The sequence below is a fragment of the Sceloporus undulatus genome, chromosome 3, assembly GCF_019175285.1.
Source record: "Sceloporus undulatus isolate JIND9_A2432 ecotype Alabama chromosome 3, SceUnd_v1.1, whole genome shotgun sequence".
Taxonomy (NCBI): Eukaryota; Metazoa; Chordata; class Lepidosauria; order Squamata; family Phrynosomatidae; genus Sceloporus; species Sceloporus undulatus.
Window position 1 is genome coordinate 213601243 of NC_056524.1, and position 23803 is coordinate 213625045.

Here is a 23803-nt window from a genome sequence, read left to right on the forward strand (position 1 = left end):
TAAAGAATCGGTCATGATTATTGTAATTAATTGGATTTAAGAGTGTTATTTGATGTATTCTGCTGCATCAAATTGTGGGGAGCATTCTTCCTCCCACTCCTGAGTCCTTTGTGCAGACTTCCCACTGCTTTGCAGTCTATGGGACACATGGAGATTAATACTTTGATTGTCATGCAGGTTCAGGACCTCCTGGGGCAAAGGTAAAACCTGTTGTAGGCATCTTTGTTTTCCATGACTTCCCCAGTTGTAGTAAATAAAGTTGCTGTTCAGGGAGCAGTGTGAGCACTGGGTTTCTTGAAATATTGTGACTTATTGTTTACTTTGGACTACTACTATTATTATTATTATTATTATTATTATTATTATGCTTTATTTATAAAGTGCTGTAAATTTACACAGCACTGTACATGTAATTTTTTTAATTGGAGCAGGTGTCGAAATAATTGCTTAATTTTAAAATTATTTTTCTTTGCCTCTGCTGATGTTCACATTTACAGTATGCAGGTGTTGGAGCGTGAGGGTGGGACAGCCACAGGCAATGGGCTAGACAGCCCCACGGCCTCTGATGTCAAGCCAGTTTCTTCTTCACCCACCAAGCCCCCTCCTTTGGACCTCTTTAATCTAGTTGTGTCATATAAGCGGCTGGAGCTGTACTTGGAACCACTTCAGGATGTTGCTGAAGGGGTGTGGTTCCTCCTCAGGTAGGTGCCCCTTTCTGTACATTTTTACCTTGGAAGGGGTGTTCTGGTAGATCAGTTGGCTATTGTCATCCCTTTGAGGGAAGGGAAGTGTAGACCCTTTGCAAGTACAGTACTGCTTATCCTGATAGGCAAAAGAAAGAAGGGAGGTCTGTCTAATCTATTCATTAGTCTAGAAATTGCATGCCATTCCTACTGCCAAGAGATTGCAGGTAGGTTATACTGGGAACTATGTGAGAGACTGAGTGTAAGTAAGGGCTGCTACTGTATTTGTGGCATGGTCAATGGCCAAGAGTACAATGTTTGTGGCTGGATAGGTTACAGTGAATATGTTGGGCCTTTCCTTTTGCACATCATTTTTGTGTTTAAAGGACATTACTTTTTTTTTGTACCCTGTTATGGCCCTAATGTTAGCCTGTCTCCTCTTTCTCCATCAACCTTAAGTTCATGCCTCTGTGAACTGCTACAGCACTTCATTATGTCTGTTCCACAGCTGGCAGATGCCTCTCTGTTCTCTCCTAACTTGTCTGGGACTCAACTTTCTGCTGCTGACCCTGAGTGAAGGTGAGAAATGTTGGGTGTCTGTGCTGGGGTTTAAAGAGAACAATACACTTTCTTCCGGCTGTTGGGATTTATTTATTTATTTATTTATTTATTTATGGTATTTATACACCACCCTTCAGCCCTAAAGGCTCTCAGAGTGGCTTACAATTATTATTTTAATTATATGATTCCCTGTCCTCAGGCTTACAATCTAAAAAGACATGACACAAAAGGAGAAGGGAAAGGTGGTGGGGAAGGAGATTGGTCCAGCAGTTCTTCTCTCCCTCTGAAGCCTGGACCATGACAGATGGACTGGAAGGAGGGCTTCTTCTTCTTAATCGAGGCCAGGCCCGATGGCGTTGGGCCTGTCCTTTCACTCCCTCCAGCTCAGAAGATGACAGTTGGCAAGGAGGGAGGGCTCTTCTTCTTCAGGCCCGATGGCAATGGGCCTGTCCTTTCACTCCCTCCAGGCCAGAAGATGACAGTTGGCAAGGAGGGAGGGCCTTTTTCTTCAGGCCCAATGGTGTTGGGCCTGTCCTTTCACTCCCTCCAGGCCAGAAGATGATTGTTGGCAGGGAGGGAGGGCCTTCTTCAGGTCCGATGGTGTTGGGCCTGTCTTTTCACTCCCTCCAGGCCAAAAGATGACAGTTGGCAAGGAAAGAGGGTACTTCAGTTAGAGCCAGTGAAGCCAATGGGTGGTGAATGGAATCTGATTTCATGTGGATTGGCCAAAGGATGTGCAGTAAAAAAGTGAGGGAATAGTGAGCCTGGCAGACAGACTTTGATTAGGCAGCTTGAACAGGAGATGGTGATGGTATAGTTGGCTGGTAGTTTGACAAGCAATGTAGTGACCTAATACATTCTGTTTTCTATTCCACCTTCCAATCAAGGTGCTTGGTATGGGTTGTTTCTCCTACTGATTGTGGTGCCTGCCATCCTGGGCTACCTACAGGAAACATGCCGCATCTGCCTGAGTGAAGAAGAGCTGGCACGCCGTAGGTACCACAGTGTGCGACGTGAAGATGTGAGAAAAGTTCAACTCACTCGAAATGAGGCTGTGGCTGAAGTGAAGGGCTTGTAAGTATGTTGGGGAGCAGAGAAATGGAGAAAAGGGGTGGATATTCAAAGCTGTTTGGAGTATGTGATTGGGGATGCTGTTTGATAATATGTATGAGCTTTCTGTACATCTAAGGAGTCTTGTAAGCTAAGTCCACTTTAGACTTTTTTCCATTTCTGAATAGCTTGCTCGATCTAAATGCATATGATGCATACAATGCAATAATCAGCCACTGTGTTCCTGTGATTACCACATTTTTATCCTGTTATTTTCTGACAGTTTTTCTCTTTCTATATGGCTATTTCCAGAGTGGAGAAGTGATGTGCCCCACTTTTCACAGAATGGTTTAAATTGTTTATTTCACAGAATGGCTGTGGCAACCTTTCTGTAATACTTTCATTTATGATGTCATCTTTCATTCTTTCCTGTGCTTTGCTTTCTGTGATCTTTCCTGCTTCATCTTTGGTGTCCATTTCACCACTTCTGACCAGCCATATTTCTCCTTGAGTTATTATTTCTCATGATAATTTGTTATGTTGTTAGGGATACTGTATTTCAAATGTACATCTATAGCACTGGGACACAGTTGTGCATATTGAGAGGATTCTCATCATCACCATGAACATGCATAGATGCAAAACTGTGTATAGCCACACAGTTGATCTCATTATATGTTTTACATGACTGATGTAAAGATCCTTGGAGCACTAGCACAGCTTGAAGTGTGTAACAGGGGGATTTTTAATGGAAATTGGGAGACAGTAGAGTCTCAAACTAGCCTATACTCCCTCATTGATATAAACTACAACATTCCTTGCTCCATAAAATGCAGAGCACACAGAGGTATGGCAGGTAGGCATCCATCAAATCTGATGCCTAGAATGCTATATGACATTACAGGTGCCAGAAAACATCCGGGATAGTTGTGTTGACCACATAGCAAATCCAATCAAAAATCCACAAAACAATGATATCTTTGTTGGCCAGCCAAAATGCACAATACTGTACACATATTGCAAGCTTTTGAAACTCCACTGGCTTCTTCATCAGGCAAGATATTAAATACCATACAGGAGAAAAAAAAATTGAAGATGTTAGTCATAGGCTTGCATTTTGCTTCACAAGGTTGGAGACATATTGGATTGCAAAGGAAGTATATTTTTTGTGTTGCAAATGCATGTTAAATTTCCTGGACTTTGAGAATCTCCCAGCCACATGGTAAGAAAGAAGAGGTGCAGACCTGCAAGTAATACCCCGCCATACCATCTGAACTGAGAACAAAAACAGCAAACTGCAGGCCTATGAATAACATCTTTAGTTTTTTTCTCCTGTATGGTTTTAACACCTTCTCTGATGAAGCCAGTGGAGCTTCAAAAGCTTGCAACATGTATATTGTGCATGTTGGTTGGCCAATAAAGGTATCACTGTTTCATTGATTTTTGATTACAGATGCTAGTTAGTTTGCCATATATCCTGCAGTTCATTATTGTCACATGGACAAGAATTGTGCATTGTCTGTGGAGAATATAGCATACTGTTGGTATCTACATAGCACATAATAATAATTGTGCTTTTAAGAACAGTCTCAGTAGTGAAGCACATATGTATATTCCCCATAGTTAGCTGATCTTGTTGTTGTGTGCCCTCAAGTCAATTTTGACTTATGGTGATCCTAAGGCAACCCTACCATGGGGTTTTCTTGGCAAGTTTGTTCAGAGGGTGTTTGCCATTGCCGTTCTCTGAGAATGAGAGATTGTGACTTGCCCATTATTACTTCAGTTCATTCATGGGGGGCATCAAACTTTGTTAATTGTTGATAAGACTCTTAGACTGGAGGGAGAGTTACTAAGTATGTGTATTTTCCAAAGTGGTATCTGTGTTTGCTTGTTGCAACAAAGCCCACAAAGATCCTGTTAGATATCAACCAACTAGTACTGTATATACTTGACTATAAGGCACGTTTTCAAACCGTGGATGCTTGAATTTTTGTATAAGAAGGGCTGACTGTATTGCCTACTATGTTGGATGCATTAATTGTTATCCAGAATTTCAGGGGTGTGTAGGTGTCTATATGTTTATATGTACCGGGTGACCAAAATTGTGTTTACAATTTCAATTCTATACAGAAATGAAATTTTGGAGATAATTTTTGGGAACTATGTATAAGATGCAAGATTGCGGATGAAATCTTAAAGAGGTCAAGATAAATGAAATGCAGAAAGTATTGGTGTGAACTGTATATATACTTGAAATTTTGAATAGCAGTGCATCTGATGTGGTCGGCTATAGTCCATTAATATAGCTCTTGCTATATTAAATCTGTTAACCTTTAAGGCGAAATAGGTCCCTTTATTGTTTTAAGCATTTGCATGGCTATGCTTCTCACTTTTCAAAAGTGTGCATCCTCATTCTAAAACAATGGATCGATTTCAATCACCAAGCGAGAAACCTCATTTTTAAATCATTGATTTTAATCAACTTTCCCATTTGTACAGTTATTTTTTCCAAAGAAAGTTGTGTTCTTGCTGCTCGACAAAGCTATTAAAACATATTGATTCACAACTAAATGTAATCATTTCTCCAGATTTAGAACATCTATTAACTACTTATGAGTAGGACATGACATTGGTGCATGCATTTTAAAACAGTTATAAATACTCTAAAGTCTGATCTTGGAATTTAAACAGGATTACCCCTGGCTAATAATTGGATGGGAGAATGTCAATGAATACCAGGTCCTGTAAGCTATATTTCAGAGGAAGGAACTAGCAAAGCCACCTCTGAGTGTTCCTTGCCTAAGAAAACCCTATGAAATTCATGGGGTCACCATAAATAGACAGGCAATGTGAAGGCTCTCTCTCTTTTTTCTTTTTGATATATTCAAGGTGTTTATGGGTGTTTCTTTAGTATAAATACAGTGGGCTCTTCCCTTATGTGGGGGATCCGTTCCAGACCCCCCTTGCATAAGGCAAACACTGCATATGCTTGAGCCACATTGAAAACAATGGTGCTTGAGCACGCAGTGCGCACGCCACTACCACTTCTAATGCGCAGCTTCAGCGTTAAGCTGAAAGCTGCATATGGCACGCCTGTGTATGATGCGGGCGCTCTCTATGCAATTGAGGATTTTGTTGGTTTTGTTCTGGAAAAATTTGAAGTATTCTTAGTCAGGGATGATTATTATTGTTCAGATCAGTATTTGATCAGTACATATGTTTTGTCTGATGAAAGTTCTTCCTAATGTTTAGGTGGGATCTCTTTTCCTGTAACTGCGGTCCATTGCTCTGTGTCCTAGCCATTGGAGGAGAAAAAACAAGCTTGCTCCATCCTCAATATAACATCCTTTCAAATATGTCTGTAGTTTAAGATATGGAAACAACAGCATAAGTAATAGCAGAAAACAGCAAAGACTTGGAAAAACACTGATGAAAGTTAAGAAAAGAAAAGCAAAAACAGGGTTACAATGCAATATTAATAAAACAAAAATAATGATGGAGATGGTTTACCTACTTTATATTGGTTAATAAAGAACGAAATAATTAAAAGATTTTTTATACTTTTCTCGGTAATTAATAATAAAAGGAGACAAAAAAGAAGATTAAGACTTGGAAAGGCAGCTATGAAGGAAGTGGATAAGATCCTCAATCATATGTCATATAACGATATGAAGCCAGAATTATAAATATTGTAGTATTTCTGATTTCTGTTCTTGTTCTGTTCTGTTTTGAAAGCTGGATAGTAAAGAAAGTTGGCCAGAAGAGAATCAACTCATTTGCACATCTGTACTGTAGGAACAATGAAGTTTGACATCACTTTAACTGCCACGGCTCCATGCTACAGAATCCTGGGATTTATAGTTTTGAGAGGCACCAGCATGCTTTGGCAGAGAAGGCTAAAGACCTTGTAAAACTACAAATTCCAGGATTCCATAGGATGGAGCTACAGCACTTAAAGTGGTGTCAAACTGCATGATTTCTACAGTGTAGATGCATCCCCAGAGATCTCAGTCATGTAGTTGCCGTAAGTCAAAGCTGACTTTATATTAAATAATGACAGTTTGGTATTTCAGGTGATTTCAGTCTTGCTATTTATTTCTTATTTTTTTATTGATGCAATTTTAGTTTATTTGGCTTTGATTATAGTTTTGCATTGGTAAGTTGGTTAGTTTCTCAGTTTCCAAGCCATCTACCATACATTTCATTGTGATGAATATAATGGTTGCAAAAGAGACCTTTATTGAAATAGAATGCTTAAGATGATAAGTATAGCTTGCGCTGGACTGTAATGCTTACATTCTGATATACCAGGTCCTGGAATTCTGGTGTCCCCACCATGGCCTCAGCAAATACCTACAGCAAATCCAAGATGAAAACAGTAGCCTAGGTCCAAATTCATGCTATTATCTGTATGACCTCTTGGTCCTAATCCCTTTGTTTTTTTTCCAGAGGATCTTTTTGTTTTCATTGTACATGTCTGTTGTCTCACAGATGTTTGCACTAAGCCTTGTCTCACTTTTGTTCCAATATGCAGTTTATTCACTTAATTATTCATCTGCAGAAAGACTATTAGTCTCATCTGTAAGCTTACTTTTTTTTTTTGCTGGTTTGATAGACAGGAAGGCTTTTCAGATAAGGGAATAATTTAGCCTAGCTGCTGTTATTATTTCCTTGGCAGTTAAAAATGTGTGTTTGTGGTGGAGTCAATATAATATGATTGCATAATATTTTGCAAGTAATATTTGATTTTTATTTCTTCCTTCTTCAAAATAAAAACAAACCTTTGTTGCAGTCTTTTTTTTAAAAAACCAAATTTTATGGCTTTCATTAAAATAACATCTTACTTAGGCTGCAGTCCTGTACACACTTACCTGAGAGTATGGCTGCTGCCACACTGCAGAGTTAATGCAGTTTGGCACCACTTTAACGGTTATACCATTCTGTGGAATCATGGAATTTGTATTTTGTTGTGGCACCAGAACTTTCTGACAGAGAAGGCAAAATATTTCTCAAAACAACAAATCCCAGAATTCCACAGCATCGAGCCATGGCAGTTAAAGCAGTGTCAAACTGCACTGATTCTGCACTGTAGATTTGCTGAGCTCAATGGGACTTATTTTTGAGTAGAGATGCACTGGTAGCCTCAAAACTGATGTGAAATTTGTTGTCACTTTGTGGCTATGACAGAGACTAGCCCAAGTCTGTCTAATGTGATTCTTGTGGCTTAGCAGGAATTTGAACCCAAGTCTACTGTATTAAATGCTCTGGTTGATCATGCTGGTTCTCATCCTGCTTGGAAAAGCTATACTGTACTGTATAGTGGTTTCCTGCATTCAACTCTGCCTGCCTGTACTTAGCTGGGATGGGAGACCCGGTCCAGACAGGCTCACTGAGAATAGTGATGGATATAATGACTCCACCATAATTTATAATTTGCAGGCAGTTTATGAACCCATACAGACAAAAGTTCACCGTTTCATGAAAATGGGAATGTGTATGTGTAATATATTCTTTTCCATCCTGTGTGTTATAACATAAAGCAAGAGCAGGCAACATTTTTCACTCTGTACCTCCTCTGTGAGGCTGCACTAATGCATCTGATACAACCAGAAGTGATGTCCTATCCTTCCAGGTGTTTTGGCTGATTTGATTTGGGGTGTGTGTGTGGGGGCGCTTGGGGAAGTTGTAGGCCAAAACTGTTTTGCAGCAGTGCTGATCCATTTTGAGTGTGTTTGGAGCAAAAAAATAAATAAAAATCACTTGATAATGTTTTTTTCATATCTTGGGGGCATTATCTTGAAGCTTTGGGAGCTTCAGGAGCTGCACTTTGAGGCCCAACGGGACTCATACAGCCCTTGGGCCACAGTTGGCTCATCCCAACCTAAAAGAGGCTGTGATGTTTCCTTCTAGGGTTGGTTGTACTTTCTTTACAGTGATCAACATTTAAGCACATTCAAAGGTGGCAGCATTTGGATGGTTAGTTGTGCAGTTCTGTTAACACACATTAACAGAAAATATAAATTCACTCATCCCAATTGACTTATTGATTTTGAATTTTGACAGCTTCATTTTCTTGACCTTTGCCACTCTTTGTGGATGTCTTGGAATAAATGAAGTGCTGGATAAGGGAGAAAAAATGTTCTCCATATCTGAAGCATCAACTGTTGCAGTGGCTTTGGGGGAAGTGAGCACTGTGGAGATACAAGGAAAATGTTTAATGATACTGTTATCTCTCTTCAGCTTGATCCAGTTAGAGGCCCTTCTGAGCCGGCTATGTGGTAGCTGTGAGGCAGCCTATCGGGTCCTTTACTGGAAGAACCCTTCCCTCTCTTCACAGTGAGTGTTGCTTTTTGATAGAATTCAGTAACATCCAAAATCCACAAAACAGCAATACCTTTCTAGGGCCAACCAAAATTCACAATATACCGTACCTCTTGCAAGCTTTGAAGCTCCACTGGGTTATTCATCAGGCAAAGGTATTAAAAATCATACAGGAGAAAAAAATGATGATGTTAGTCATAGACCTGCACAGTCCTGGAGAACACATGATACCTGCCTCTGCTTTTATTGGTCTTAATTAAAGTTGGACCATTATTGCCTGTTTTGGCAGTAGACGTGATAGCTAAGGCCTTGCTGCTTTGGGGGCTGAGAACTGTGCTTCTGCTCTAATCACAGTGGTGCTGGTTCCTTGCTTTTCTGTCTATGCCCAGCTGTAGTGACCAGCATTCACACTGGACTCATAAGGACAGGGAACAGCCATTGGTTTGTCCAAAGTAAGGGCAGCATATTGGGTAGAAGATCTCTCTGTGGAAGGAGGTGATGTCAGCATTCATTATACAGGAGGGAGAGGACACAGGCTGGCCCTGGGAACCTGGCTGTCATCCTGATGTCCATGCATGTCATCCCCTATCTGCTCTCTTTCCACTTCTACCCAGGTTTTATGGAACACTGATGGGTTTCCTTTGTGCCCTCTACCTGCTACCCTTGTGTTGGGTCTTTGTTCTTCTCAATAATGCCCTTTTCTTGGGCAATGTGGCATTTTATCGAGGTAAGAGAGCTGATCTGTCCCTTTGGAATTTGAGGGAGAAAGGTGGAACAACTGGGTAGAAGCTGGGTGGAGTCTTTCTGTGATAGATGGTAGTTGAGGCAAGGAGTCTGCTGTTGCCTCATATTTCAAATGGAGGGCAGCTGTATGTTTTTATATTTTGTTGTGGGAAGAAGAGTTGTGTCTCTGCAAAACTCCTGTGTATTCACAAGGTCCATGTAGTAACTTCAGTAATTCACTGCTGGTAATTTCTTTTTATGCAAGATGTTCCAGTGGGGAAGCAAATCTTTGCATATGAGTGATAGACCAACTAAAGTTATGTTGCAGTGTTCTTTTTTTTTTTTTTTTAGGGGTATTATACAGGGATGGTATAAAGAAACATTTTATGGTGAAATGGACATGGGGTGATTTCTGAATATTTTGGTATCCCCATGAAATGAATTTATCTTATGGCAATTTTTGATTGTGGGGGAGAACCACAAGTGGAAATTATTCTGTTCAAAGCTCAGCTTTGTCTTTGAAACTTTTCTGGGTGAATGTACTTCTTGAATTCACTATAAATTGGCTTTCTCAAGTTGCTAATGCAACAGCTCCGGGTGTAAATGCTCGACTAAGCTTTTCAGAGAATTTTTATTTTTGTTACTGTTTGAGGGGAAAGTGTGACAATGGAACACATACATGCAACATTTGTGTAGGTATAAAGGAGTGGTAATTTCCACAAAGTTTAAAGGTTTGCAATATGAGGATACCTTACCTTTTAGTCAATGATGGATGTGGAGCAGGGGCTGTATTTCACATTAAAGAAAAAGTCTCAGTCAGTTGTACAGCAAACAGCAGCTGCCTCTACAGTTGTACTGACTGACTTTTGTACTGACTGTGAAGCTCTTTCTGCAGTGTGAAGTTGAAGGCTTTCACGCTGTCATCCATAATTTTTTGTGGGTTTTTCAGGCTGTGTGGCCATGTTTTGGAAGAGTTTATTCCCGATGTTTCACTTGTATCTGTGGCTGGCATCTTCAGAGAATGGTGGCATGGAGGTGTGTAGGGTATATATACTGTGTGACCCTTGGTTGGAGGGAAGTGATTTACATGTTAATCTGTGTTGGCCTGTTGGTGACTAGCCAGGCCTCAGGGTGGGAGGAATATGCGACAAGGCTTTGTGCCTATTTAATTGGTGATCCATTGTCTGCTGGGAAACCCCCTGACCCTGGGTGATGTTCATTTGCATGTGCTGAGTCTTGATTTTGGTGTTTTTCATTACTGGTAGCCAAACTTTGTGTACTGTAAGGGTTTCTTCTTCCCTGTTGAAGTTGTCCAGGTATTTGTGGGTTTCAGTGGCTTCTCTGTGCATTATGATCTGATAGTTGTTGGCATGGTCCAGAATTTCAGTGTTTTCAAATAGCGGTTTATACCCAGGATAGTTAATAACGTGTTTTGCTTCTGCTGATTTTTCTGGCTGACACAGTCTGCAGTTTCTCTCGTATTCTTTGATTCATGTTTATACACTGCATTTGGTAGTCCCTGTGTAGACTTGTCCACAGTTGCATGGTATGTTGTAAACTCCTACGGCCATGAGAGGGCCTCTTCTGTCCTTTGCTGAGCGTAGCATTTGCTTGATTGTTTCGGTTGGTTTGTAAATAATTTGGAGGTTGTGCTTCCTCACCAGTTTCCCTATTCTGTCTGTGACTCCTTTGATGTATGGTAAACCTTTGGGTGTTTGTTTGTCTTCACTCCTCTGAGTTTTTCTGGGTCTGGCAGCCCTTCTGATATCTGAACTAGAGTAATCGTTAGCTTGTATAGCCCAATCTAGGTGTTTCAAATCATCTTCCAGGACGTGGGATAGACAGATCCTTTTTTCCCAGTGTACCAGTGTTTTTATTGTGCTTCTTTTTTTCCCTGGGTGATGGTTGGAGTTCTTGTGTAGGTATTTGTTCATCTATGTTGGTTTTCTGTATACTATGTGGCCCAAACATGTGTTTGTGGATGACCAGGACACAAAGCCTTCTTGCATATTCCTCTCACCCTGAGGCCTGGCCATTCACCAACAGGCCACCACAGATCTACATATAAATCCCTTCCCCCCAACCCAAGGGTCACATAGTATATATACCCCACACACCTCAATGCCACCATTCTCTGAAGATGCCAACCACAGATGCAGGTGAAATGTCAGGAATAAACTCTTCCAGAACAAAGCCACATAGCCCAAAAAGCTCTTTCTGCAATGTTTCCCTTCCATTTTGATCAGGGAAGGAAATGGAGAAGTTGGGGATCAGGCAAGACTCTGGTCCTCTGGGTCAACCTAGCCCAACTTGTGCTCTGACAGTGTGTTGGATGATAGTTCACATTGGCTCCAGCGAGCATGGCCAAGTTGGCTGGAGAGCATGGGAGTGAAAGTCCAGTACATTGAGCATGCTAAGTTGGGCAAGGCTATTTTAGATACAGGTATGACTTGGGTTAACAGAACAGATGTATTCTGGGACATTACTTCTTTAACAGAATTTTTGGCACCACGGGCACAAATAACGTGGAAAGAATAGGGATAGGTTCCTGTACCACAAAAAAGAAGAGCAGTTCAACACATTTCAGCAAACTTTTATTCAAAATTAACAATATGCACATGTGAAATGAAACAAACATTTCAGATAAGCCAGCCTAAATAAACAATAACATCTTCTTGAGACCACTTGAAAGCTTCTTGCAGGGATCATTTTTTCCTTCACCAACTCCATTTTTCTTATTATATCTGTTTTTGTGACCAAATACACAGGTTTATGCTTTTTTTTTTAAATGCTGGGAGTACATGGTGAGAAAGGCTGACCCCCTTTTTCTTTCTGCTTTGCTGTTTACATATGCTCAGTAATGGATTTTGGAAGCAACTCCTGTTTACCTTGCCTGTTGTAGGCAGGACACACATAGCTATGCTGTAAGATTAGCTAAAGGAAAATCCCAATCTTATTTAGCTCAGGCTTTACTGTCCTGATTACTGCAGACACTCTGCAACCAACATTGAAATTCTGTTTGTCCAGCCCTCCTTTACCATCTTCCGAGTGCAAAAATTGCAACCCCCCCCCCAAAAAAAAACTTCCAGCTAAATAGAGCAGTGGGATATAAAGTTGGAGGCCTTGGCAGGTATAAAAAGACTTAGTTAAAAGGAGCTTCTTTTTCAGAGGTGTTGTTAATGGAGGTATGCCTATACTGTAAATAAATTTGCTCCTCCTGCTGCTGTGCCAGTATCAACTTCCTGGGCATTTGTGTTGGAGGTTAGCTTGAATGGACTGCTACTCTTCTACTGCTGAAAGCTTGGTTTGTCTTCATGGCTGTCTAGCCATTGCTGTTTAGCAATTGCCCTTCCTCTCTCTTCAGTGATGCTGGAACTGAAATCATCTGTAGAGCAACGCTTGGGCCTCAAGCCGACTGTGAAGACTCCAGCACCTGTAGAACTGGATGCTGGAGAAGTGGGCACTGGAGCCCTTCCAGATCGGACACCTACACCCACTAGTGTTGAGGTAAGGCACAGAGAGGGAAGTAATAAAAAGGAGAAATGAAGACTGTATATTCCATGTGTAATATATAGGGTTATGGAATATTTATATAGTTTTTTTCCTTGTGCAAATCCTCAACTTTGTAACTCATCCTAACCTGCATAGTAGTGTATCAACCCATGGTTTTCCAGTTGGGTCCAGAATTGGGAAGTTTTGGGAGGAGTGTCTCAGGCTGCTACTAGCTGTTGGCCATCTATCTGTTGGGTATGCTTTGACTGAGAGTTCCAGCATGGCAGGGGGTTGGACTGGATGGCCCTTGTGGTCTCTTCCAACTCTATGATTCTATGAAGTTTTCATCTCATTTCTGCTTGATATGGTTTCTTCTGCCTATGACACAGTGATGTTTTAAGCTAGCCTTCCCTAGGCTGGTGCACTCCAGAACTGTTAGACTACAGTCCTCAATCAGCCAACATGGCCAGAACCATCTTCTTTATAAAATATTTGCAATTTGATTGTAAATTTATATGAACATTTAATCTCATATAGTTGCATTTTGGAAAATAATCTCACAAATAAACTACTGGAGGTTTGTAGGCATTGTGATCCTAAAAAGGAACATTTCCAATTTCTGATTAAAGATTGCATTCTCAAGCAGGCAATTGGTTATCACAAACAGTGAATCTGCTTTTAGTTTCTGTGTGTTGTTGATTAGAAGCACAACAACTTTTTTTTTATTTTTCACTTGTCCATGTCCATTTAAAAAGAAAAGAAAAGAGAGTACCCCAAATTGCTCTTCACTCACCTTCTCTTTTCTGTCATTCAGCATTTCTAGCTATCTTTACTGCCTTTTCCTGCACGGGTTCCCCTGTTCCTTTCTGCTGCCCATAGTGATGTGTCAGGATCTGCATTCTACACTTCTCTGTGTTTTGGGCCATGCATAGAAGCTGCCATAAACCGTTTAGAGTACGTTATTCAGAGTAGCCTCACATCTCCATGCTCTTTGATCTGAGAGCTAGTAATAGATTCATTGCCTTTCTCTTAGGGACAGCTAAACCTTGATCTTTTAATCTAATAAACACCCATTGTTTCCTTTCTTTGCAGGACCTGACCCCTGGCAGTGTAGAGGAAGCAGAGGAGGCAGAGCCTGATGATGAATTCAAAGATGCTATTGAGGTCTGTGCCCAGAGAGGCTGGTGTGGTCTGTGCTGGAGTAAGGTGATATTGGTAGAAATGGCATCTTTGATTCTCTTCACTGAGGGCAGTGAGATACAGTCTACACCAGTTATGCAGGAAACACCCCAGTGCAGGGGTGAGGTAGGAATAAGTGGAGTTAGACCCTATGCTTAGAGTGCATCCTAAAAGGTGAGGTTGATTTGAGCTGGGGTTTGCTGCTTTCTGTCTTCTTGCTTTGATTTCTTGTCTTTTCTCCTTGCTGCGCGAGTAGGAGACCCAGCTGCTAGTAGTAATGGTAAGTGTCAGAGCCATGTTGCTTTGTGTTCTAAGCCAGTGGTTGCTCCTCCTGCTTGTGCAAAGTTAATGTCTTGAGAGACATAGCCTTTTCTGTAGGGTTTACCTAAATCCTGGCCCATTTTCTTGCTCATTCTCTCAAGACAGAAATGTAACTATGCCCCTTCCACTGTCTCAGAACCTTGACCCCATCCACTGTTTCTCATGACTGGCCTAGTCTCTTCTGAACTTCAGAGCTATGTTTTTTAAGGGTGCTTTCTAGTCTGCCATTGAGTCTTAAACTTTTTGATATCATGGACCATTTTGAGAAACTGGATAAAAGCTTTGTAATATCCCCACCTCCATTGCATGTAGTTAATGCTACAGTATTGGACATTTATTTGTTCCACATAGTCTAATATGGAATGAAAGAAATTATGAACCATTGAAAAAAGCAAATTTTAACCTTAAAATTTACTTTGAAAGGAAAACAATCAATGATAATGGATAAGAAAGGGGGGGGGGCTCATTTTTGCAACCAGCTTGTGGACCTCCTGAAGCCCATTCGTGGATCCCTGGTTAACAACCCCTACAGCAGGCTCTTTCTGACTGCTGTAAAGCAGTCCTTCTTAAGCTATCTCATGTGGGGGACTGGCATTTTTCTTCCCACTATGCCAGGAACTGGATCACCTTGATCCCATCTTGAGGGAAAGGTGGAATATAAATCCAGTGAATGAATAACTAAATAGAATACCATATTTGTACTCATTGGCTACCCCCCCCCCCCCCCCCGAAACTGACCATGTGCTGGCATATGAAGTCTCATGGACTGGCACCGATTTGTGGACCACCACTTTGAGTACCACTGCTCTAGGGCATAAAAATAGACACAGTGTGCATTTCCTTCTTGACAAGCTTTTCTTCCCTCCTACCCAGGAAGACGATGACATTTCTCAGTGCTCTGGAGAATTTGAGTTGGGCCTTCCTGAAAACCCATTAATGAGCAAGAATGAGGCAATCCGCCGGAGGGTGTCACAGCTGAGAGAGCGTCTGCGCAAGCGGTACCCAAGTAACAACCTCAGTGCTGGACTGGGAGGTAGGATGGCAAGAGTGGAAGAGAGGATCATGCTGTGGGATGAAAACTGTTGGAAGTGAAGCAGGATAGTATAGAGCAGGAAGTAATGGGTAGTGTTGGGGGAGGCATTGTACTACCTCCTTTTTTAAAACAAATGTTGAGAAGGTTGTTTTGAAAAAAGGCTATAATGGCTTCTAAATAGTGTGTCCACTCAAAAAATATCTACAATTAAGTATCACATCTACTAGAAGCTTATGGGGCTGCAGTCCTCCATTATTTGGCAATTATGAGGGGTAATGGGAGATCTAGGAGGGTTCAAGAGATCATGGAAGCAGCACTAAGGAGTGTCTGAGTGCCCCTGAAGGCCTTGATGGCCCACGTGGTTTTTAACATAGGTAGAAGAAAATGGGAATATTTAGCCCATTAGCTATATCGAAGGAAGATAGGGCTGGCTAAAGTTTGATGAGTCTTATGTTGGAAAAATGCTATACTATGTCTGTGTGGTGTTTTAAAAGTATCTCTGCAAAGGAAAAAAACAACATCTCATTCTGTAATATTACAAGGGAACATCATGAGAAAGGTAAGGGTGTAAGCATCCTGTTGGCTCACTCTTACAATCATTTTCTCCATCCCTCAATTTCATATGTTAGGCAAACACACACCTGCCAAGGTAACATGTAGCTCTACCCTGGGAGAGAGTGATTTGCCCATGGCCACCCAAAGAGGCTGAGTAGAATTTGTAATATGTCACTCCCTGGTCCAAGTCTTAACACTTAATCCCTTATTATGTGACTAGTTGGTCCTGAGATTTTTCAGGATGTGGAATTTTCCAGCTAATGCCAAATACAATGTTTATATGGAGTGGGCACACCTCTTTATTCCTGGCACAAGCTTCAGAGCAGAAGACTGGTATCTTTTCAAGAGGTGCAGTATTCAGAGTGCTTGCTGCCTTGTACAAATCTGCTTGTTTCCCAGTTCTTGCAGAGAGCCCTTGTCTTGGCACTTGGGTGGGTCTACTACAGTGGAGAGGTAGTAGAGAACTCTGTATTAAAGAATGGAGTTGGAAGAGAGGAATAGTGTTCAAGGTGTAGGAGGACTAGTGCCAAGAGAGATAGTAATTTTCTGCAAGTTGGAAAAAGTGTCCTTTCTGTTGTTTTTTAAACAGGGAGCTGTGCAAGCTGTTCAGCCACCTTTTCTGTACTAAAGAAGAGGGTGAGTCTATCTGGCCCAGTAAAACTCCAACTGGTGCCTCTTGCCACTTTCTGATGCCCTTGTCTTATGGATTGTTGACTTTCACTTCATTTCTGTGGAGAAGTTGGGGGAGTTGTCATACCAGGAGGGACGGAATAGCAATGACTATTTGAAATTCTTTTAATAGCTTGCTGTGTTTCATTGTATCTATTTTCCCATTTGTTGTAAGGCTGGTGTCTGGTAAAGATACAGTATTGCATCCCAGCTTGGATCCTGGGCTTGAAGATCAGCTCTCCCAATATGTAAAAGTCCCTAGCCCCAGCCAGGTCTGAGAATGTGGGTTTTTCCTACTCTGTTTCTGTAATGCCAAATGACACTCCTAGGGGTCAGACATGATTAGAGAGGTCTGTGATTATAATTAAAATTTTAAAAATGCATTTAACAGTATTTGTAGGACTTCCAAATCAGATTGATTTTTCTCCATTATTGTTTCTCCTGCCACTGTCTGTTAGGCAGGGAGAAATGTGCAAATATCCTCTGAGTATCTGTTCAGTTTCCCCTTTCAAAGCAAATACTACTCTTGTGATGATAGATGGTGTGATGGGGAAAGTACAACTCCCTCCTCACCACTACACTGTCAGCCCATTCAGAAGCCTGGCAGCTGCTTAACTTAAAAACAAAATACAATAGCAGCAGATATTAATCACTGATACCTTCTTCCAAGCTTAGTTGCATACATAGAGAGATAGTGGCAGTCTGGCTACCAAAGGCATGCTACCTTCCTTGAACCTTGTTTCTAGAGCTCTCTCTTCTTTTTCCTCCTTTTAGCGGAGCTGCAGTAATTGTGGAAACATTTTTTGCTCCCGGTGTTGCTCCTTCAAAGTTCCCAAGAGCTGCATGGGGGCTACAGGTGAGGTGCAAGGAGCAACATGGACTGGTTGGTGGGATTTGTGGCAGGTGGGTGGGGGAGGAAGGGCAAAGAGAGTGAGAGTGAGAATGTGAATGTTCTGGTAGAGAGGTGGGAGCTGCTGTCATTTTGACACTGTGCTACAGTGGAGAGGTAGTGGAGAATGGTGGTTTTGTGTTTCAGGCTAGGTACTGTATATGAGGGCAAAAGTAGTTCTTGTGGGTGGAAAGCTGTATGGTTCTTGATGGGGCCCAGGTATTTGATTAGTGTTCTCTTTTGCAGCTCCTGATGCCCAGCGAGAGACTGTCTTTGTGTGCGGGCACTGTAATCAAGCACTCATCAAATGAGAAGGCAACATGGAGGCCTGCCCTCTGCTGAATCTACTGCACATCTTACTGTATATTCATTTTGGGGGGAGTGGAGCTACAGCATTGCACAATCCTTCTGCCTCTCTCTATCCTTGGAACAGGAGAGGGCTTGCACCTTCTAAGTATGCTGTGTGCCCTCACTTCCTCTGTTGCAAGCAGCTATGGAGATGTTCCGCAGTCATGGGTTACCTGTACAGGAAGCTCTTTATGTTCTAGACTACTGTAAGCTTTCCTCCCTGCTAGCCTTTATCCCAGTTCCAGAGCAAAAAGTTATTTGCTTGCCTAGAGCTTTGAATTCTGTGGTCATTCTCAACAGAAGTTGACCACTTTCCTTTGTAGAGAGTACTTTTGGCCTCAAAATTGTCTGGTATCTTGGAATGTCTGTTTTGCTGCTGAGTGAGATGCCAGTTCTGTCTATTGTTCGAAAGAGGAGACTGGGTCTTCCTTCAGACAGCAGCTGTAACTGACTCTGCCATGAGCAGGCTCTGCTGTACAAAGAAGGCAATAACAGGCTATCCAACCTGGAAATGTGCAGCTGGACCTGCTTTTTCTCCCCAGTGTCAGGTTTGGATGGCAGTATTGCTCTTCTCTCCATCTCTGCTGTTGACACTCCTTTCTAGATAGTTACTAGCCAGGGCTCTTCAGTCTGCTGTGTGTGGTACTGGAACTCTTACGTTCTTTGTGCCTGTAACATTGGAGGGTACAGGGTATACTATAAGTAACCAAAAGTGATTTTAATCTCAGTTTGGTAGGATGTGTGAAATATGTGCCTCATGAAGTGATTAATTCCTTCTACAGGACTGGAGTACCTTTGGACTGCTGCCACCTTCTTAACAGAATGAACTCGTTCTCTCAACAATAAACTGTTCTAGGAGAGTGGAGAACTTCCAGTGTCTAAATTAGCTTTTAACATGATAAGTGGGAATGGGATGAAGAGGGCTAGCTTTGCATGAAGACCAGAGTTTTGCAAATGTACTTTCTGGGTCTACAATTCCAAGAATCTCCTACCCAACATGACCACTAGCTGTGCTGGCTGGAGACTTCCTGTATCTGTAGTCCCAAATCGTAACTTCTCTAAGCTCTGATCAAGACTGTTGGAGAAGATTCTCAAAATATGCTGCCCTGAGATGGATAATAGAAACTGATGTAGTGGTGCATTTTGCAGTGCAGGTGTTATCATGAGACTTTCCTAAGACACCCCCCTCCAGAGAGTCCAAACATGCAAGCATCTGAATTGATAAATATCTAAATGTGTATACATATATGTCAAAACAATGTATTGTGGCTGGGAAAATCCAATTCCACCTCCTCCCTGACACTGCTATTGAGAGGTTTGCAGCTAAGCTCAGGGAAAACATGAGAGCCTTGAATGGGAAATGATATCATTGTTGTTGGTAATCAAAAAGTCCTGATGTTTCATCCCTGCTAGGCCTGGTTCTATTGCATAAGAGAAAACAGAGGAGCAGTCAAAAGGCATTGATACATAGAGGATGTGAAGACTTCAGCAAAACAAAGTGTGTAGAGATATATATATGGGCTGTAGTGTACTAAAGACATGTGAGCTGCACAGGAGCCATGGGCCTTGACATGGAGGAAACCACCCTCTGAGCAACATCCCATGCAGCCTGTGAAACTGGGAACTCATGTTGCAAACTGGGATGCTGTGGTATAGTGGGAGAACATAGTGGCAGTGCAGTTGGGAGATACAGTGGGAGAGCATGGTGATGCATTTTTCACCTACTCAGGAATGAAGGATTGTTTAGGCAAGAGCTGGAAGGGCTGGGTAGGTGAAGCAGGAATACAAAGACATGCAGATCAATATCTGATTGGAAGTGGGTTCAGGAAAGCAAAAGGAAGTACAGGTATGTGTTTGCACATACTGTACCGGTAATATAAAGTGGAATTATTTTTTACAAGATGTGATGGGGCTGCTAGTTCACATGGCTTGAAAGGTGCACTAGATGAATCAATGGTGAATGCTTCTGTGGGTATTGACTTTGACAGGCAGAAGAATCTCAATGTTCTGTACAGTATAGTGTAACCAAATGGAATGGTGGATCACCACATCATTTTTTCTGGCTTCCCAAAGATGTGCCAGAAATGAAATGGTGGACTGGACTAATTCACATTATGTGGTTATATTTAAAAAAATCTTCAGAGGTATGTTAATTCTATTAGAATGATGTATATAAATGAGTTTTAAGATTTTAAAAATCTGGTTATAACTTTTTTTTTACTTTCTTGCCATTAAAAAATGATAACAGCAACTGAGTTATTTTGAGTCTTAGAAGTAACGATGTTTTAAAAGCAATCCTACTTGTAATGCTTTTAGTAAATGTCTTGTAAAGTCATAAAGGTGAATAGACTCCTTTCATATTTCACTTGCATAAACATTTTAAAAATCCTACCAAAAATGGCCTTTAAAAGAGCTGACTAATGTGTTTTACTCCTCAAAAAGACACAGACTTTCAAGTAAGATGGCTGAAGACTTGCTCAAGTATTTGCCTTTTGTGTGACTACATTTTTCCTCTTGCATACTAAAGATCATGCATTTTGGTTCTAGAGTACATAAAGTTTAAATGTGTTTTGTGGTGATAAGATAAGAACTAATTGAATCTTTACAGGAGGCTAATAGGAAAACTACACCTAGATTTGTGATGTACAAAAAAGGAATAGGAGGAGGCTACTCTTTGGTAGTGGTGCAGTTATATAATGTTAGATTTGCATTAATAGTTGGGGGGAAGCTTCTTTAGAGGATAATATAAATTCCTTTACTTCTTTCAAAATTCGTATCCTAGCCCAGCTGCATTAGAAGTCCCTCTGCCCTGAACCTCTGCTCCCCCTGCATCCTAGCCCAGTGGGGTTAGGTCCATCTAACTGCATGAAGTAGCGCAAACTCATTAGGGAAGCAGCTTTTAGGTGTAGACCAAGAATGGGCACAATGGGAGAATTTCACAATTTTGTTTAGATTTAAAATAAATTGGTCCAGAGTGTTTTTATTTGTCTCAGCAATTGTGGAATACCTGATTATCCTGGTAATTTCTGGTTTAAATGACCAAGAGAACCTTGCAGCACTTCATTTCAGTGGGGCTAGCAGGCCATTATAGTTAGCAGGGTTCCATGTTGTGAATTCTGTTACTTCATGAATAGTCAGGGTGAGGCACACTACAAGAAATATAGGGCAGAAAGAGGGTGCCTGCAGAACCGAATGAGAGTGTTTTAAAATAGTTCATAAAGGAATGTTATAACCACATTCTCTTGTGAGTGCTTTTGAATACTGAACTGTAGTGTTGACTCTGTTTTCCCTTAAGGGAGTGCTCTCTAGTCTCAGCTATAAAGGAAAAATGCTTCCTTAGTCTAATCAGGAAAGAGCACTGGCAGACTCATCAATATCATGTCACGGCTTGCTTGTGCTTGAATCTTGGATTGAAATGTCACTAATGATTTATTTGGATTCTAGTTTAAAACAAGCCATCCTTGGCAAATGAACATAGCCACAGGGCTTGGAAATAACCTTTGGGGAAAGGTCAAGTTCCATCACATGTTCACGGGTATAAGAAATGAGCTGCAGAAAGAAATAACAAGGCCACCTTGCTACTTAAACTTCACATAATGCTGCACATGTTTTGAATCTCATCCTCCTTGCATCTCTTCTGGTACTTACAGCAAGTCTTGAGCATTTACAAGTAAATTGAGTCAGATTCTCAGCTGGATTTTGTTTTGATGCATCATGTATTTAAATACTTTGCAAAATTTTCATTTATGTATGATGGAAAATTGTAGACTTGTTGGAAAATAATAGCCATCACATGGACATCTGTTCATATATATTATCTGGCCATGCAAAATAATTTTTGTGTGCCTTCTCCTTTCTTTCCATGTGATTGCAAATGTGAAAAATGACCAACCTCACTCAACTTCATGGCAGGATGCTACATATCTTGCATTTATTATCAGTGTCCTAAACTAAGAAGGAAACAGAAGAATTGGAAATCCAAACCTTCCCTCCTGTTGGTGAGGACCTCTGAGCAGGATGATTCCTTAGCAAGAGTTGAGCTCTGCTAGGAGTTGGTGCATTATGCCAGTGAGCAATGGCACCTGTTACTATTTCCAACCAAGACTAGTTTACGCAGGAGCCCAAAATAGCAACAGAGCTCAATCAATACCCAAAGTAATCTCATTAAAGTCTCTGGCTTGCTAATTAGTCCTCTCCAGGAACAGGCTCCTTGAAGACAGCAGCCTGTGGAGGGACAAACTAGCACTCAACCTGTATGCTACTCAATCTTTTGTGCACACAACACAATGCCTATGTCATTGTTGCAGTGACATTATAAACTTGACCAAATGGCCATTTTCTTAAGAGAATTGTGCATATCATAACATTGCTTCAGAGATGGATCAATATGCAGTTTCCTGTAGATGGTCTGTTCTTGCCAGATTCTCCCATAAGGATAACCCAAAGCTTTTATTGCTGCTATTTATTCTGGTGTGATTGCAGATGTAAGGAAGTGTTGCTGCTGCAGACCAAGCTCAAGACTAATAATAGGAGCAGCTCCGGAATGGTAGTGGACTCTGTCCTTTATGTGCATGTGTAGTTGCAAATAAATAAGGGCATTGGGGTACAGTGGTTTCTAGAGTGTTTCCTGTGTGTCTCACTGTATCAGCACGAATGTGTTTAAAAGGTGTTGCTTCCAAATTAATATCTGAAGGATAGTTTTTAAAAAAGTAATTATCCTGACAAACAGCGCTTACTCTCTCCCATTAACTCCAACATACTCATCAGGAGGTAATAGTGAGGGGAATAGGACTATTTTCATTTATTTGCAAGAAAATTTAAATCATAAGAATTCTGAAACATGAACACACATGCATATAAGCACACATGACTATCATTTGAGCTCAAACAAATATGATTGCCTAATGGGAAGACAGATATTGTTCACAGTACCATTCCTCCATTTACAAGGATGATTATTCACAATACTCTAAGAAGAAATGAGAAGATATGATTTCCACTGTTGGCAGTGGGGAAGGTTGGTTGTTACAGTATCTTTGATCTTAATGGAACCTAAAGGCAAGTTATGTTTGGATCCAAGCCAAAAATTAGAACAGTGTCTTATCAATATTTGGTTAGCAATGCAATCCTAAACATATTTACTTAAAAGTACATCCCATTGAGTTTAATGGGTCTTAATCCCAGGTATATGGATGGTTGCTAAAAGCTGGCCCTAGGCCCCCAGAACAAGATGGATAACTGGCACTCCTTCATTTACAACACATGCAACTGTCCTTTCTTCTGTTGAAATATCAAAATTTTATTTTGTAACCCCCCCCCCACCATTACTACCATCCAGGATCCAAGAAGCTCAGACCTCAAGATACTGCCATATACTGTAAATATACAGCTGGCCCTCTGTATCCATGGATTCTTTATCCACAGATTCAACCATCTGTGCTTTGAAAATACTAAGTATATGGAACCAAACCCCAGCAGATATCAAGGGCCTTCTATATTTGGGTTGCATTCCAAGCTGGTGTTGTCATGCAGTTATTACAATATTAGTTCTAGCTTCATTGCATAGAAGAAGCTATTGTAGTTAAGAACACAGTGAGAGTGGGAGCTGGCAAAATTAAGAAAAGAAGCTGTCATACTGAGTCGCTCCATTGCTTCATCTGCCATGGCACTGTGCACCTCAGTGGTTTCAGACAGGCCATTCCCAGCCCTACCTGCAGATGACAGGCACTAAATCTGGGATTTCTACCTGTAAGGCAGTTTGATGCATGCATTCCCAAGATGATGAGCCAGTGTGGAGCCCTGTTCTGAGTGTTGGACTTGGACATTGGGAGATCTCAGTTTGGATCACCACTCAGCTATGGAAACCCACTGGGTCACCTTGGTCAAGTGACACACTCCCAACTTCAAGAAGAATGCAAAGGCAAACCCTCTCTAAACACATTCTGCCAGGAAAACCCCATGATAGGGTTGCTATAAGTC

General features: G+C 41.2%; 1 protein-coding gene across 5 annotated transcripts in view; it reads left to right on the top strand.

Moving 5' to 3' along the window:
* The window catches only part of ZFYVE27 (zinc finger FYVE-type containing 27), a 668411-nt gene extending 646271 nt beyond the window's left edge, over positions 1-22140 (top strand). For 3 of the 5 annotated variants that reach the window (XM_042458801.1, XM_042458800.1, XM_042458802.1), the window contains exons 2-13: positions 498-701; positions 1192-1262; positions 2132-2318; positions 8535-8630; positions 9230-9342; positions 12703-12845; positions 13923-13994; positions 14266-14289; positions 15204-15363; positions 16508-16554; positions 17362-17443; positions 17723-22140. In XM_042458801.1, the coding sequence (XP_042314735.1) occupies positions 499-701; positions 1192-1262; positions 2132-2318; positions 8535-8630; positions 9230-9342; positions 12703-12845; positions 13923-13994; positions 14266-14289; positions 15204-15363; positions 16508-16554; positions 17362-17443; positions 17723-17787 (1263 nt within the window). In that variant the 5' untranslated portion in view covers position 498 and the 3' untranslated portion in view covers positions 17788-22140. Of the gene's footprint in view, positions 1-497; positions 702-1142; positions 1263-2131; positions 2319-8534; positions 8631-9229; positions 9343-12702; positions 12846-13922; positions 13995-14265; positions 14290-15203; positions 15364-16507; positions 16555-17361; positions 17444-17722 lie in introns of those variants that run through there. The other 2 variants (XM_042458804.1, XM_042458803.1) reach the window with 2 other exon arrangements.
* The last annotated feature ends 1663 nt before the right edge of the window (positions 22141-23803 follow it).